Here is a 15,580-nt window from a genome sequence, read left to right as displayed (position 1 = left end):
ACACGCATGAAATTACAATTATCTATGACTGTTTGCCATTGTGTGGCCCACTTCCCAGCGCAACCAAATCTTTTTGCATTTGATTGCACTACACCCTTGTTGTTTTAACGCTTGCACAGATTTTGGTGTCATCTAGAGACTGTTTACCATACTCCTAACAAGCTGAGACCTTTATTAAAGACTGAAGACTACTGCTGATTTGGAACATAAGCATTATCTACAGGAATGTAGACTGATGCAAGATTGTCACCTAGCAGCTCTGCCTTAGCCTGAAAATCAGTTTGAATCTGTCCTTTAGTGAACCTATACAGTTCATTAATGGACTTCTGACAAAGCTAGAAAAGCTTCTGTTCTTACTGCTACAATTACCCACCATCTTCTGGGGTTCCACAGATCTCTTTCCTAATCTTATCTAACTGTTTTTACGCCTCTTCTAAAATTACAAAGAACACAGTCCTTAAAATAGTAGATTTAAAACAATTATAACACTCCAGTTATTGCATAGTGAGTCATTGTTTTCATATGTAGTGGAGCCCTTAACATAAAACTGTTAAAATGTCTGTCACCCAAACTTGCTTCTCTCCATTGGGTGGGTTTAATTAACTTTGGGAGCTGTATTTGGGTGCACTAATTGAAGTAGTCACTATGTTATTATTCTGCATGATGATGAATGGCAGTAGATAGCTTTGATTATATAGATGGATAATTGTATTTCTCACCTAATGGTGAATTTCCACAGAGGCCCTCCTGTTTATCAATTGTAATTTTGATGAAAATGCTACGAAAATCCCAGATAAAAGCTCTTCTATTAAAGTTACTGCGGGCAGAAAGCTGCATTCCCCTACCTCAAGCACCAAACTTCAAAACTAGCCGTCAATACCATACATTGCGATGTATAAGTCAATCTGGCGTATAAGACAACCCTTTTTCCTGGCTCCAAAAATCATGTTTAGGCCTACTAGGCATATAAGTTGACCACCCTTTTCTGCTAAGACATGCTAAACTTGCATTAGGAGTCAGCCTCAATTTTTCACCTCAGAACTGCATGTTTAAATACCTTATAAGTCAGCACATGGGATCAAGCAGGCGAGGCAGGCCGTGTTGCCAAAAAGATGTGGAGGAATTTAAGACACACCCCCACACACGTGTGCACACACACACACAAACAGAGTTGGCAATGCATGGCAAACAATGAACAGAAATGGGTCCTCGGGCAAAAAGAATGAAGAAGCTGGTTTCAAGCAAAAAGTCGCATTGTTTGCTAACTCGTCAAATAACCGTGCTACATCATGGAAATTCAGTGTTAGTGAAAAACTGGTGTGAGAATGGAAAAAGGAGAAATATGCCCTGAAGGAGACGCCCAAAATCAAATGCGCCCTGAGAACAGGACCAGCCACTGGCCTGACCTTGAAAAGCATGTGTCGGACTGGGTCCTTGAAAATTGTCAGCACAGTTATATCATCACTGGAAACGCAATGGGCAAATACACACTTATGTAGGCCCTGAGTCCAGCAAAGATTTCAGAGCAACAACTAGTTGATGTAACCGCTTTGTGGGATGAAATGTCTAGTGTTGCAGCAGAAGACGAAGGTCACTCAGAGACTACCAAAATACCTCAATGCCAAAATCACCGGTTTCCAGCGATACAGTGGCAAAAATGCCAGTACCCACTATGTCACATCAACATGGATGAAACACCCATGAATTTTGATATGCCTAGTAGCGAAACTGTGGAGTGGATAAGTTCGAAAACAGTTCTAGTGAAAACCAGGCGAAGTGTGAGAAGATAAGACTCACGGTGGGCCAATGGAATGAAATTAAATGCCCATGGTAATTTACAAATGTAAAACCATGCCGAAAATCCAGCTCCATGCAGGGGTTTTTGTGCATGTGTATGACAGTGTTTGGATGGATGAGGATGGAGTGAAATTGTGGATCGCTAATAGGCATCCTGGTGGCCTACGTAAAGAATGCAGCTTATTAGTGTGGGACATGTTCAGATTCCATATAACCGATGAGATCAAGAGGCACATGCAAAGGAATAGCACCCATCCTTCCATCATGAGGTCAGAAGTGGAGATGTTTTCTGGTAAACAATGTTCAGCACCATTTGTGGCACCTCAAACACGGAAGCAGTCCTTGTCCGTGTGTAGCAAGACCTGGACAATTTCCAGGCTTGGGCTGATGAGTGGCAAGTAACATTCACATCACACATGTGCCAAGCAATGACCATCAACAAGAGAGAATCTAACCATGTCCCCTTGACATTCAATGGCATTACAGTCGCTGAATCCCCCACTCAACATCCTGGGGATTACCATTCACCAGAAACTGAACTGCACCAGCCAAATAAATACTGTGGCTACAAGAGCAGCATAGAGGCTGGGAATTTGTGGTGAGTAACCCACCTGCTGACTCCACAAAGCCTGTCCACCATTTACAAGGCATAAGTCAGACTGTGATGGAACACTGTCCACTAGCCTGGATCAGTGCAACTCCAACAACACTCGAAGCTCGACACCATCCAGGACAAAGCTACCTATTTGATTGGCACCCCAACCACCACTTTAAACATTCACCACCACCACTGGCGCATATTGGCAGCAGCATGTACCATCTACAAGATGCACTATGGCAACTCACCAAGGCTTCTTCTACAGCATCTCCCAAACCCCTGACGTCTATCTCCGAGAAGGACAAGGGCAGCAGATGCATGGGACCATCATCACCTGAAAACTCTGCTCCAAACTACACATCATTCTGACTTGGAACTATATTGCAGTTCCTTCACTGTCCCTAGGTCAACATCCTGAAACTCCCCAACAGGACTGTGGGTGTACCTATACCACATGGCCTGCAGCAGTTCAAGAACGTAGCTCACCAGCATCTTCTCAAGGGCAATTAGGGATGGGCAATAAATGCTGTCCTTGCTCACATCCCGTGAAAGAATAAATTTTTAAAAGCTGCAGTTATACCAAAGGGTCTAATGTCTGTAGTTCAACCTTTTAATGTGTGCCTCAACAAGCCATTCAAGTATCATGTTCGTGCTGAATGGAATAGGTGGATGGCTGAAAAAAATTCCTTCACTAAGAGTGGAAAATTGTATGCTGCCCCGCTTGATGTTTTATGTGGTTTTATCATCAAATCGTAGGATGCTATTAATGCGAACTGTCATCAGATCGTTCAAAAAATGAGCAGGTCAATGAATTGAGAGGAAGTTGATTTTTTGTGAAGGGATGATTATGAAACCGAAAGCGCCAAATCTGATCCATAGTGGGATCCTTATCTCGATGCCACAGCCAAAGTGACTCAGAATGAATTTGATTAACTCCTTGCATCAAATGACAATGAATTTGACTGTTTTAAAAATATTTTGATTGTGATTAAAGGTATGTTTGTAGAATTAATTTGTTTAATAAAGCGTGTCACATTGATTTAATTTGAATTTTGGGGTTTTTTCATTTTTCAAAATGTTGACCACCTACACCAACACAGACGGCTCACATTTTATATGCCACAACCTACAGTATATTTTATATTTGTTTCATATCCTTTTAAGTGATGTTTGTTCTAGGAGCTAATTCATCAGTGTTTGCTTTCCAAATCACACTCTTCATAATTTTATAGGTATCTGAAATGTTCACATTAAGACAGCAGTCCCCCAGGAGCCAGTAAATCTGTTTACGGCAAACATACGATCAGTTAATACTTTGAATTGAGCAATCAACTTTTTTTCCAAAACTTGAAAAAGATTCTTCATACTTCTGACCATTCATTTGAATTGTTTAACAGCTTCTCTTCTGAACTAAAATGATGTCTATTTTTCAAAATGTCACAGGAGACTTTTCTAAACTTATGGAAAATAACTTAAAAAAATTGTGTTGTTTTATTAATATATTTTAATGCTGTAAATGTGGAGAGCTTAAGCAATTCTCATCTTTGGTTCACCAGGGAGCAGCGGAAGAGAAACTGGCAAAGAATTAAAGGTCTCCAGCAGGACATACAAAGCTCCGGTAGTTACTCCAGTGAAGAATATGCCGATCATGGAAGGTAGGCCAATTTATATATCAGCAAACCACTGCAGATGTATTGAACATTAGTCCTTTATCTGGAATACAGTAACTTATTTTTGTACTCTAATGAGATTCCTTACAAAACTCAACATTTCTTTTATTCCTCACTGCAGTTATTGTAAAGGGAGGCATTAATAGTATTTAAGAAAGCAGAATTGTTAGTGTTCTGCTGAGCATTACATTAACTATATTTCTTTGTACGTAGGTACTCCACTAAACACAGTAGCTGAGTGAATCAAAATAGACTTAAAATTACTTGTTGTACATTTCCTGTTCTCTGGGTTCCAGCCTTATTCATCTGTGGCTCACCTCTGGACTTGAGTAAAGGCTAAAGTTATTCACAAGGTGTCTTTAATACACTATGGTTTTGCATCATATTCCCCATTTGTTTATAGAATTAAAGTTTTTTTGTTTAATGCACATCAGTGGGGTGATGACTCAAAGTGTCAGGTGTCTGTAGGGCAGAAAATAACTTTTGCTAAATTAACCCTTGATTACCTGATCTGGGTGACCATTGCCAGTGGAAAGGGGGAGGGGAGGAATGTGGTGGGAAGTTCAGGTATTCTGCATTGAGCAATGTGCCACAATTAGGTGTTAGATGTACACAATGAGATACAATCTTTGGTTCATTGGAGCCTTTGATTTATAACAGAATACTGCACTGTTGGAGATACCATTTTTCAGATGAGACGCTAAATTCCATCTGCACTCTCTGGTGAGCAAGATCCGGTGACACGATTGGTAGAAGAGCAGGGAGTTCTCCAAATATCTTGGCCAACATTTATGTCAGCCAACATTATTAAAAATCTGAATATTTAGCTCATTGCTGTTTGTGGGACCTTGCCATACACAAATTGGCAGTGCATTCCTCTGCAACAGTGATTACACTCCAGAAGTACTTCAATAAAAGCAAAAAACTGCGGATGCTGGAAATCTGAAACAAGAACAAAAATACCTGGAAAAACTCAGCAGGTCTGACAGCATCTGCGGAGAGGAATACGGTTAACGTTTTGAGTCCGTATGACTCTTCACCAGAACTAAGGAAAAATAGAAAAGAGGTGAAATATAAGCTGGTTTAAGGGGGGGGGGGTGGGACAGGTAGGGCTGGATAGATATAGATATCCAGCTCTACCTGTCCCACCCCCCCTTAAACCAGCTTATATTTCACCACTTTTCTATATTTCCTTAGCTCTGGTGAAGAGTCATACGGACTCGAAACGTTAACTGTATTCCTCTCCGCAGATGCTGTCAGACCTGCTGAGTTTTTCAAGGTATTTTTGTTTTTGTTCCAGAAGTACTTTAATTAGCTGCGAAGCTCTTTGGGACATCCAAGGCACCAGAAAGACAGTATCTAAACGCAAGGCCTTCCTACCATCCATCCTGTCTGGCTGAAAAATCTCACTGATCAAAATAAACCAATCATAAAACAGTTCAGTTCACTAGATAAGTTTTAAACTAAATCAAAAGCCAGCAACCACCACAAAACCAACCATCCAATCAATTTAGATGTTGAGGGGTCATGAGGACTCGAAACGTCAACTGTGCTCTTCTCCGCCAATGCTGCCAGACCTGCTGAGTTTTTCCAGGTATTTCTGTTTCTGTTTTTGTTTTGGATTTCCAGCATCCGCAGTTTTTTGTTTTTATCCAATCAATTTGTTTAATTATTCTTTTGAAATCTACCTTTCACCAAACAAAAGACCACAAAACTGACAAATTGCTTCTTTCTTAAAGTTCTCTGAGACCAGTAGCTTCTTCACATGCCTGTATACAAGGATAAAATTAAATTCATATCACAAATGTATTACAAATAAATCACTTTTTAAAAAGCAGACCCTGAATTTACTGTTAAGATTAGCCATTCTATGTTAGAAATGCTTCAAAGAAGTTTAGCTCACATGAGCCCTATCCTATCTCTGGGGCTTGAATTCTGTTACGTTCCCAGAACTTTGTTTCTTCAATTGGGATGGTGAACTGTGGTGCATGCGCGCATTATGTTTGCACCTTTCTGTCTAATGTAATAACTGGATTACACCACGAGAACCAGTTAGAAAAACATCCTTTTTTAAAGTCTACTCTTGATAATTTATTAATACAAAAATCAACTTTGACTTATCTAGTAATTTAAATTATCCAATAATTGATGTAACTGACTTCAAATCAAGAGTAAATGATAAAAAATCATATGAATAACACTGACCAGTTATAAAATTACTTTGGATGCAAGCAACTTAAAATAGTAAGTAGATAGTATTAAAATATTAAAGCTGTTTTCTTCATGTAATATTTTCAGCTTGTGCTAATCATGATATATCACTTCAGTAAATTTGCAATGGCACATAGGCTGCATCGGACCCTAGTTAAGCACCAGAAACCATGCTTCAGCCCCTAGAGCACCATGAGCAATGCCACGAGACATCACTAACGTGTATAACAGATGAAACATTTGTAGAAGTTGTGCAGGTTTTGAAACTGCCGTTTTACTTGCAGCTGGATACAGTGTTGTTACTGCAAAATAAAATTGTCTTTCAAGTTGTTCATTACGTTACCAGTAACCAAACTTATTTTCTTTCAGCCTTTAAAGCATCCAGTCAGCGTCTAGCACGGACTGGGCATCAAGGTCCTTGTGAGGAGGTAAAAATGTTTAATAGTCTATAAACCATTCATTAAGATTGCAGTTATATATACTAGTCAATCTAACATGACCATGCAGCTGAAAGTCAACACTAATGTCTAGCATTCAGGTTGAGGAGCGATAGAGGGCAGGAGAATAACTAGATCTGAATGGGGGTGATTAGATCCAGTCAGGGGAGGAAATGGGGTGGAGAGGGGAAGGAGTATCTTTTTGTTGGGGCAAGGCTGGAAATTGCCCAAGTGGGGAATGGGTTCTGATAAGTTATCTACAATGAACTAAACTGCTGCATTTTCATCTTGGTATTGGGTGAACTTCACCTTTGCTCCAATTCCCATTTTTAAAATTTATCTCCTTTGGGCAAGGGATACAGTTGGCTTCACTTTCCCTCAGCTGGCTGGATGCAGTTGTGTGGTTGAGGGGGGCTGCTGTGGGAAGGGCTGGAAGGACATGCAGATGTGGGGTGATAGGGCTATATTTTCGTGAAGGAGATGGAAAGTGGGAGTTGGGAAAGTTCCTGACTCTGCAAACCCATCCCCATTGAGGAGCCCCACCCGCCATATTTTTGTTTCCAGGAGGCGGAGGAAGTGGTGAGGGAATCGGGCCCACCTTGCAATGCGCTCTCTTTGTGTCCACTAATGGAGAAACCCTATTGGTTCAATGCCCAGGAAGTGACCTTTCTAGGAGGAGGAAGGATCGTTAGAACTTCAATCCATTGAGACCAAATCAATAGAGAAGTACATGGCCCACACATCAAGCAGGGTGCAGTATAGTTGATATCCTTTATGTACAGGGTTGAAGGCTCAGAAACCGCTGGTTCAATGCCTGGGCAAAGATTTGAGGAAGGTGAGAAATGTACGTTATTTTACCAGGCTAGCTGTGGGAGAAGTTTTAGGTATAGATTTAGCCTGTGTGGGACATTTGATGATGCCTAAAGGAGAACAAGAAGTTGAGTTGGAAAAATGAAACTGCAATTTTCTATCTACCATACACTTCCTTTTAGTGTACCTTGACCTGAGACTGTACCTGGTGCTGACTCCCACGTGCGAAGCTGAGAATTAATGGCTAGTGTTCTATTTACTAGTCTATCTTCCCTGGCACTGCACATAGAGTCAAGACCAAATGCAGTATTCCAGTAATATAGAATTAGTGGACAGGGGCTAATTGGACCAGGGTGGGTGACAAGAGGAGGCAAATGTGGTGAAGGAGAGAGGAGCCAAAAGAGATGAATAATGGATGAGGAGAATGATTTAATGGGCAGAGAAAGGGTGGGGGGTGGGGGCAGGAAGGCTGGATAACTATCTCAGGCACAATTAGCTTAGAAATGTCACAAGGGTGAGGTATGTGCCGAGGTTATAAAATTCCCAATTGACGCAGCAAAATAAAAGCATGGTAGGAGTACTCAGATATTTCATTTATGCCAGAGCCCCAATATACCTTCATGAGGGCACGGGGCAGTCGCTATTTCATTTGCTTTGGCTGAAGAATCTCGTCAGCTCCAACCAGAACCTACCTGCCAGATTAAACAGCCCTCTCCCTACTTCTCAACCCACTCCTCAAACGGACATTAAATTCCACCTGTTAACTTTTTCTCTCTCTCCACAGATGCTGCTGTGTATTTCCAGCATTTTCTGTTTTTATTTCAAAGTTTCTTCAGGATTTGTGAACTTTTATAATGGATATTTGTTAAATTTTGTTTTTTGCAGGTTATAATAAGTGATGATTCTGATTTGGAAGAAACTTTTTCATTCAGTTCCTCAAAACAAAATCAAGGGTATGTATACTTAAACTGAATATTGATGAAGTAGCTTAAAATACTGCAAATGTGTTGTTCAGAAGAGGTTTTTCACACTTACAGGAAAGCTGTTGGTGTTTTGTCCATTAAATGTATCATTCTGTCTTTTGATATTTACACTATAGAGGAGATATTTTATATCAAAGGCTACAAACCTGTGATAAAAACAGAAAATGCTGGAAATGCTCAATAGAATAGATTTGGCAACATCTTAGGTGAGAGAAACACAATGCATGGGCCAGATTTTAACTCTGGAAGTGAATGTGTTCTTAATGAGTTAAAACCAAACTTTATATTTCCAGCGAAAATAACCTATTTTCCTCTGCCTTCCTGACCCCAGGCCATTTTCGTGTGGCCTTTTCGTGAGTTGGGAAGGCCTTGGGTACAAAATGTGCACTCACCTCTTCTGAGGTTGGGGTCGTCATTGTGAGGACCATAGGAAAATTGTATTTTTTCTCACATACTATTTTAATGTGCGGGTGTGGGTTTTAAGAACATTTTTTTAAAAAACACATTTCATTATTCGAGGTGTGATCACTTCTGCCAGGTCAGGAAGAGTGTGGCATTGGAGTGGAGCAACATTCTTCCAATGTTTCTATCAACTTTTAAAATTGCAAAGCCTGTCTGCCAGCAAGGAATTCTCTGCCAGGGAGGGGGAGTGCACAGATGAGTCTCTCCAGTCCACACCCAGCACAACTGTAGACTCGGCATCAATAGATTTCCATTGCAGCCTCTGAGTCATCAGCAGTTAGGTTCCCCACTTTATAAAACTTCATTTTGACATGGGGGCATCACCAAACCACCTTGAGTACATAGAGGCACTTGTGCAGCAACAGCCTTGAAATGCCTTGATTGCCATGTGCACGGGGCCAAAGGTGGGGGAAACCAGGACACGTCATTACTGGAGATGGTCTGATACCACGGTGTTTTACATGATGGGCACTTTCCATGAGTGCAAAGGCTAACCTGGAAGGCAGAGGAGGACGTTTGAGATACCAAGCGAAGGGCATTGGAAGCAACCTATGAGCAAACACACATGAGGGTTGATGAAGGCCAGCTGGTTACATTGCTCAAGTGACGTGGGAGACGTTAAACAACTTTTAACTGCAACCAAACATGGACAAAAGAACTGAACTCTCATAAGGTGAGGTGAGAGTGACTGCTCTTGACATCAAGACAGCATTCGACTGAGTGTGGTATTAAGGACCCCTAGAAAAATTCTTTCTTTCTAGCAGTCCCTTGTAGGAAGGAGGACACTTACCATGGAATACATCCCATGCAAGAGCTTGTGCATGGAATCTTTTAATGTGGGAAGGCTGTTGCGGTGCAGCTAACACGGTTCTGGCTGACTAGGAAACATTTCCCACTCTTACTATTTGCCATAGGTGTAGCGGAAGGGTTTACAGATTGATAATCATCCTGTTTGCCCACATTATGAACACACCTTCCGTGGCTATCAAGTCCTGGGGTGGGACTCGAACCCGTAGTTTCTGTCTCAGAGGTAGGGATGCCACCCATTGCGCCACAAGACCCCTCTCCTATCAAAATTGGAGCCAATGAGAATTGGGGAAATCTCTCCACTGGTTGGAACCATACATAGCACAAGGAAAGATGGTTCTGGTTGTTGGATGTCAATCATTTCATGTCCATGCCATCACTGCAGGAATTGCTCATGGTAGTGTCCTAGACCCAACCATCTTCACCTGATTGATCAATGCCCTTCCCTCCATCATAAGGCCAGAGTGGGGATGTTCACAGATGATTGCACAATGTTAATGGCATTTGCGACTATAAGAGACTGAAGCAGTCTGTGTCCATATGGAGCAAGACCTGGACAATATTCGGGCTTGGGCTGATAAGTAGCAAGTAACATTTGCGCCACACAAGTGCCAGGCAATGACCATCTTCAAAAAGAGAGAATCTAGCCATCTCTCTTTGACGTTCAATGGCATTACTATCGCTGAATCCCCCACCTGGGGGTTACCATTGACCAGAAACTGAACTGGACCAGCCACATCAATACTGTGACTACAAAAGCAGGTCAGAGGCTGGGAATTTTGTGGCAAGTAACTCACCTCCTGACTCCCCAAAGCCGTCCACCATCTACGAGGCACAAGTCAGGATTGTGATGGAATACTGTCCACTTGCTGGATGAGTGCAGCTCCAATAACACTCGAGCTCAACGCCATTCAGGATAAAGCAGCCCACTTGATTGGCACTCCATCCACCAATTTAAACATTCATCCCTCCATCGACGATGCACAGTGGCAGCAGTGTGTACCATCTACAAGATGCCCTGCAGAAACTCACCAAGGTTCCTTCAACAGCACCTGCCAAGCCCACAACTTCTACCACCTAGAAGGACAAGGGCTGCAGATGCATGGGAACACCACCACCTGCAAGTTCTGCTCCAAGTCACAGACCATCCTGACTTGGAAGTATATCACCTAGGTCAAAATCCTGGAACTATCCCCCGACGCCCCCAACAGCACCGTGGGCATACCTGCACCACATGGACCGTAGAGGTTCATGAAGGCAGCTCACCACCACTTTCTCAAGGACAATTAGGGATGGGCAACAAATGCCAGCCTATCCTACACCCTGTGAAAGAATATTTTAAAAGGTCCAATATTCTGTAAATATATTGTAAATGTTTAACATTTTTCACAGTTAAATGTTTCTATTTCAAATAGCTATTTGCTAGTACAGAACTTGAGTATTGCTGAAAAAGACATTTTGTCAAAGCTTTTCATCTTGCGCTCATCAGGACAATCACAAGAATACCAATGTCAGGGGAAGCAACAACTTTATATTGTATGAGAAGAGAGTGCAGATTGGTTGGCAAGTGGGCCCTGATGGGTAGAGGTGTTGCCATGGAGGATGCACCAGTTAATGGTGACTCTCAGATAACTGAAGAGCATTGTGTGAAATTTAAACCAGGCAGCTTGACTCTGTTTGATCAAGGCATTGCTCTGAGCAATGAACCAGCGAATGGTTATCACTTATTTTATTTAGCTGAAACAGGTGCAATGTGTGTACATGTTCTTTCTGTCTGCCAAGAACAGGGCCCTGTGTATTAATATATGTAACTTCCAGTATATGCAAATGCGCCAACCTGTGAGTCCGACTGATAATCTTAAATTGGGTGTCAGCGTAATTTTAAGCACACTGAGGATTATTTGGCAAATGTTGCCCCCAGTCGCAGAATCACATCTAATGTTGGACACTATGTTTTGAGTTTTGCAACCATGGGCTGGTTGGGTACAGTCTACCTTGCCCATTGCGAACAGTGAAGAGACACGCTGTTTAATACAATCCACCAGTCTTTGGGACGTACAGCCCACATATCTAGCATCATACCGGCACTGAAATTCATATACCACATTACTCATTTGTGTGATAGGCAGAACATCTTTTTGGCTTGACAGAAGCATCCTGTTAGTGGCAAATACCACTCATGTAGCTATTGCATAGGAGCAGCATGAAACAGCTAGCTTCACCTGTTGCTCAAAAATTTGAGATACCTTGCCTTTCCATGGTAATCTGAGGTAGACTGCGCACTTTTCAGGGCCAAAAGCAATGGCCTTAGGCCTGTTCATGAGTTTGCGCCTATACTGCATGAAATGATCTGATCAGGGTAGCCATTATCCCGCAGGATGTCTTTGACCTGCCCTATTTCAGCATCAAGCTTGCATGATGAGCAAATGGCTCGGGCCCTATTTACAAGGTTGCCGATAAGGCCAATCTTATAGTGCGTGGAACTGTAAGAATTCGAACACGTGTATTGACCAGTGAAGGTAGGCTTGCGGTACACCATGATAGAGAACCCTCTGACAGATTTCTCGACTAGTACGTCAAGGAAAGGGTATTCAATTGGCTGCTCCATTTCTAAGGTGAATTTGAGCATAGGATGGAGCCCATTAAGACATGCAAGAAAATTATTACATGCTGCTACGGATTTAAATTTACCAAATGTATCATCCACATATCGGAAATATGCAAGGGTGTCATTCCATCGAAGATATGTTTCTCATGGAACCCAACAAAGATGCTTGCGAGAGTTAGACCTAGAGAGGACCCCATGGGCAACACCATCTATTTGGGCATACATGGTGTCGTTGAAACTGAACTCAACTGCGTGAGTTGCTGAGTTCATAAGCTCGGTGAATACTGATTCACACAATGGTGGAGGGTCAAGGTCACCATGATGTAGTGCCGCAGCACAAATATCTATGGCTTCCTTAAATAGAACATTAGTGAATAAGCTAGCAATGTCAAATGAGCACGTGGACACAGCATTGCTGTCGATATGCAGGCCTTCTCAAATGCGAAGGAGTCCTTCACCATGTATGTGGAAAACTTGTTCAAAACTGGTTTTAACAATTCGCCCAACCATTTGGGCAATTCATGTACAGAATCAATCATGGATAAGATAGGGCGTAGAGGGACATCGCTTTTGTGAGTTTTGGGCAGCCCATACTTAAGCGGATGTAGCGAACTGTGAAGAGAAACCTGTCATATATATCACGTGATAGCTCATCACTCTTACACAAGTTCTGCAAGCTTTATTTAGCTTACTTTCAAACAAGGCTGTCCGGTCATGTTGAGTGGCAGGTCCAATGGATACAAATTTGGACACGTCATTAAGAATGGCATGAATGTTGTTGATATAGTCAATATCTTGTTAAGGATGTCTATTCCCATCCCTTTGTCAGGTTTACTGATGTGTATGTCCGGTTGGTCTTAAGGCCTCGCAACACGACATTGGTGTTGCATGTAAAAATCAGACAGGTTGTTTGGAATGCCACAATATGCATGCACTAGATCAGCTAGACGGGCTTTAAAGGATTCAGCATCGTTGGTGGACGCTGGTTTGTAGCTGGCTAGTTGGGAGTAGAGGAGTTCAAACTCAACAAATTCCTCTTCCCATCTGATTTGGGATGAAGGCACACCAAAATTGAAACCATGTGCAAAAACAAACTCCTCACTTTCTGTGAGCACATGGTCAGAGAGATTTGTTACGTGCTTAGTAGTGTCTTTAATTGCGTCGCCAAACTGTTTCTACTTAAGTGAGTTTATGGTGTGGACATGTTTCAAAGGGTTACTGCTTATGGTGCAGTCATCTATTGAAGCAATATAGTGGTATAAAGGATCAAACAAAAAATTATCTGATTCTATTTCACTTTACAAATGTCTGTTATCTTACTATACACAAAGTAATTTACCTTTAAACTACTGTGACCCATCTAATGCTGCAGCCTATGCAGTGTCGTCCGCTCTCGGACACTCCTACGTAGTGCTTCCTTTGTTGCCTCAGAGGAGGTGAGGACAGGCTGCCCACTTCCCTGGCTGTGTGGTTGTGAGGATCATGACAGTCAGCCTCATTGTGCAGAGACCCTTCATAACCCTGCAACTGCAATACCTCTGCAGTCATTCTTGGACCCTGCTGAGGGGCTGAGGAATTAGATAAGGGTGAGATTACCCCAAAAACCCCAGTCTCCTGTTCTGGGTGCTCAGCCTTTGATGTGGTATCCCAATGGCTGAACGCAGTATAGTTTGGGCCACGCTGTCATGCACTCTAGCCGTTGATCTGCCACCCATCAGATAGCCCTGTTCAGTGAACTTACACCCTCACCCAGTGCTGCTCTGGAGTATTGTCACTGTGCAGGAGAACTCGCATCCTATGCATGCGCTGCTCTTATTGCTGCTTGGGGCTCATCATGAGGTTGACCAGTCTCTCTTGGATGCTCATCCCGCACTTCCCAACCTGAGAGAGGACCAAGGTCTAGACTAGGGTAGACTCCTCCATTTGGAGTGCTTGAGCTTGCAGTCCTTTAGGGACCTCAGCCAGTTGGCCGCTTGTCTGCTGTTGCAGGTCCAGATATGCAGTCCCAAAGGGACACTCCTGTGGCTCTGCCTCACTGCCACGTGGAGCACACGTGCGATGCCCCTTGCCCCTCCAGAGTGAACTGTGCACAGACACTTCTGCCTCTGACACCTCCACGTGCACACTGGCGCCGTGCTCATCACTCAGTGCTCCTCACTCTATTTTGGCATTTAAATCAACCGAAGTGTGTGTGTGTGTGTGTGTGTGTCTTTGGGCTGTTGCCTGCTGCCTCGGAAGATGGTGATGATGATGCACCCTCTGACATGTGCGCCTCCTCCTCATGTTCTAGGTTGGTCTCTTCTCTGGGTGGTCAGGCCGCAGCTCCAGGAACCGTGAGAGAAACACAAAACAGTCATGAGATGAAGTCACATACAGCATCCCCATTCCCAATTACCTTCTTCCAAAGCCATGCCTAAATTGCGTTTGCTGCCAGTTGATGCCTCCCAGGCTGAACACCTTCATAACTTGGAGTCACCCATCACCATCTGAAATGCCATCTGCAAAGCCCATCCCTCCCCTAGTTGGCCCTCGCACCACCTGCACAGATCCATTAAACCGGTGGCCATGCGCACCTGGAAAGGGCTCGCCATTGCTCTCACATTCTGATGGCGGTATCCATGCTTTGGCCATTGCCCTGACCTCTCTCAGATTTGGGGTCCTATGCCCAATTTTGGTCAGCTCCCTGTTTTTGTGGGCCTTCTCCTGAGAGGAAAGATGGAAAGGGTGATGTGTAAGCTTATCAAAGCATGGTACTTGGAGATGTCTCATATGTCTCATCCTCAGTGTCGTCCGCTCACATGTACATTATTTGATGTGTCTTGCATGGTCACATACTGCTGCTGTACTTTTGACCATCATGCACCCTATGTCCACGTGAGGCAGCCATGCTACATACAATAAGGCCCGACTACATGCGTAATTGGAACATTTCACTCACCTTGCCAAAGCACAGAAGATCACTGAAGTGCTTATGGCACTGGATGCTTGTGCTCTGGTGCTGGTCCAAAGCACTCATCAGCGAACTTGAGCCAGGCTGCCTCGGTGATCCTCCTTCTTTCTTTATTCTTTCATGGGATGTGGGTGTCACTGGCAAGGTCAGCATTTGTTGCCCATTCCTAATTTCCCTTGAACTGAGTGTCCTGCTAGACCATTTCAGAGGGCAGTTAAGAGTCAATCACATGGCTGTGGGTCCGAAG

General features: G+C 43.0%; 1 protein-coding gene across 1 annotated transcript in view; it reads left to right on the top strand.

Annotated features, from left to right (window-relative positions):
* Window positions 1–15,580, top strand: part of mre11a (MRE11 homolog A, double strand break repair nuclease) — a 117,949-nt gene that overhangs the window by 83,548 nt on the left and 18,821 nt on the right. The window contains exons 16-18 of the mRNA XM_078545777.1: window positions 3,952–4,050; window positions 6,646–6,704; window positions 8,409–8,476. Coding sequence (XP_078401903.1) covers window positions 3,952–4,050; window positions 6,646–6,704; window positions 8,409–8,476 — 226 coding nt within the window. The remainder of the gene's footprint in view (window positions 1–3,951; window positions 4,051–6,645; window positions 6,705–8,408; window positions 8,477–15,580) is intronic.

The sequence above is a fragment of the Cetorhinus maximus genome, chromosome 7 (genome assembly GCF_964194155.1).
Source record: "Cetorhinus maximus chromosome 7, sCetMax3.hap1.1, whole genome shotgun sequence".
Classification (NCBI taxonomy): Eukaryota; Metazoa; Chordata; class Chondrichthyes; order Lamniformes; family Cetorhinidae; genus Cetorhinus; species Cetorhinus maximus.
Note: the sequence above shows the minus strand (reverse complement) of the source record. Positions and strands in the feature narration are given on the sequence as shown.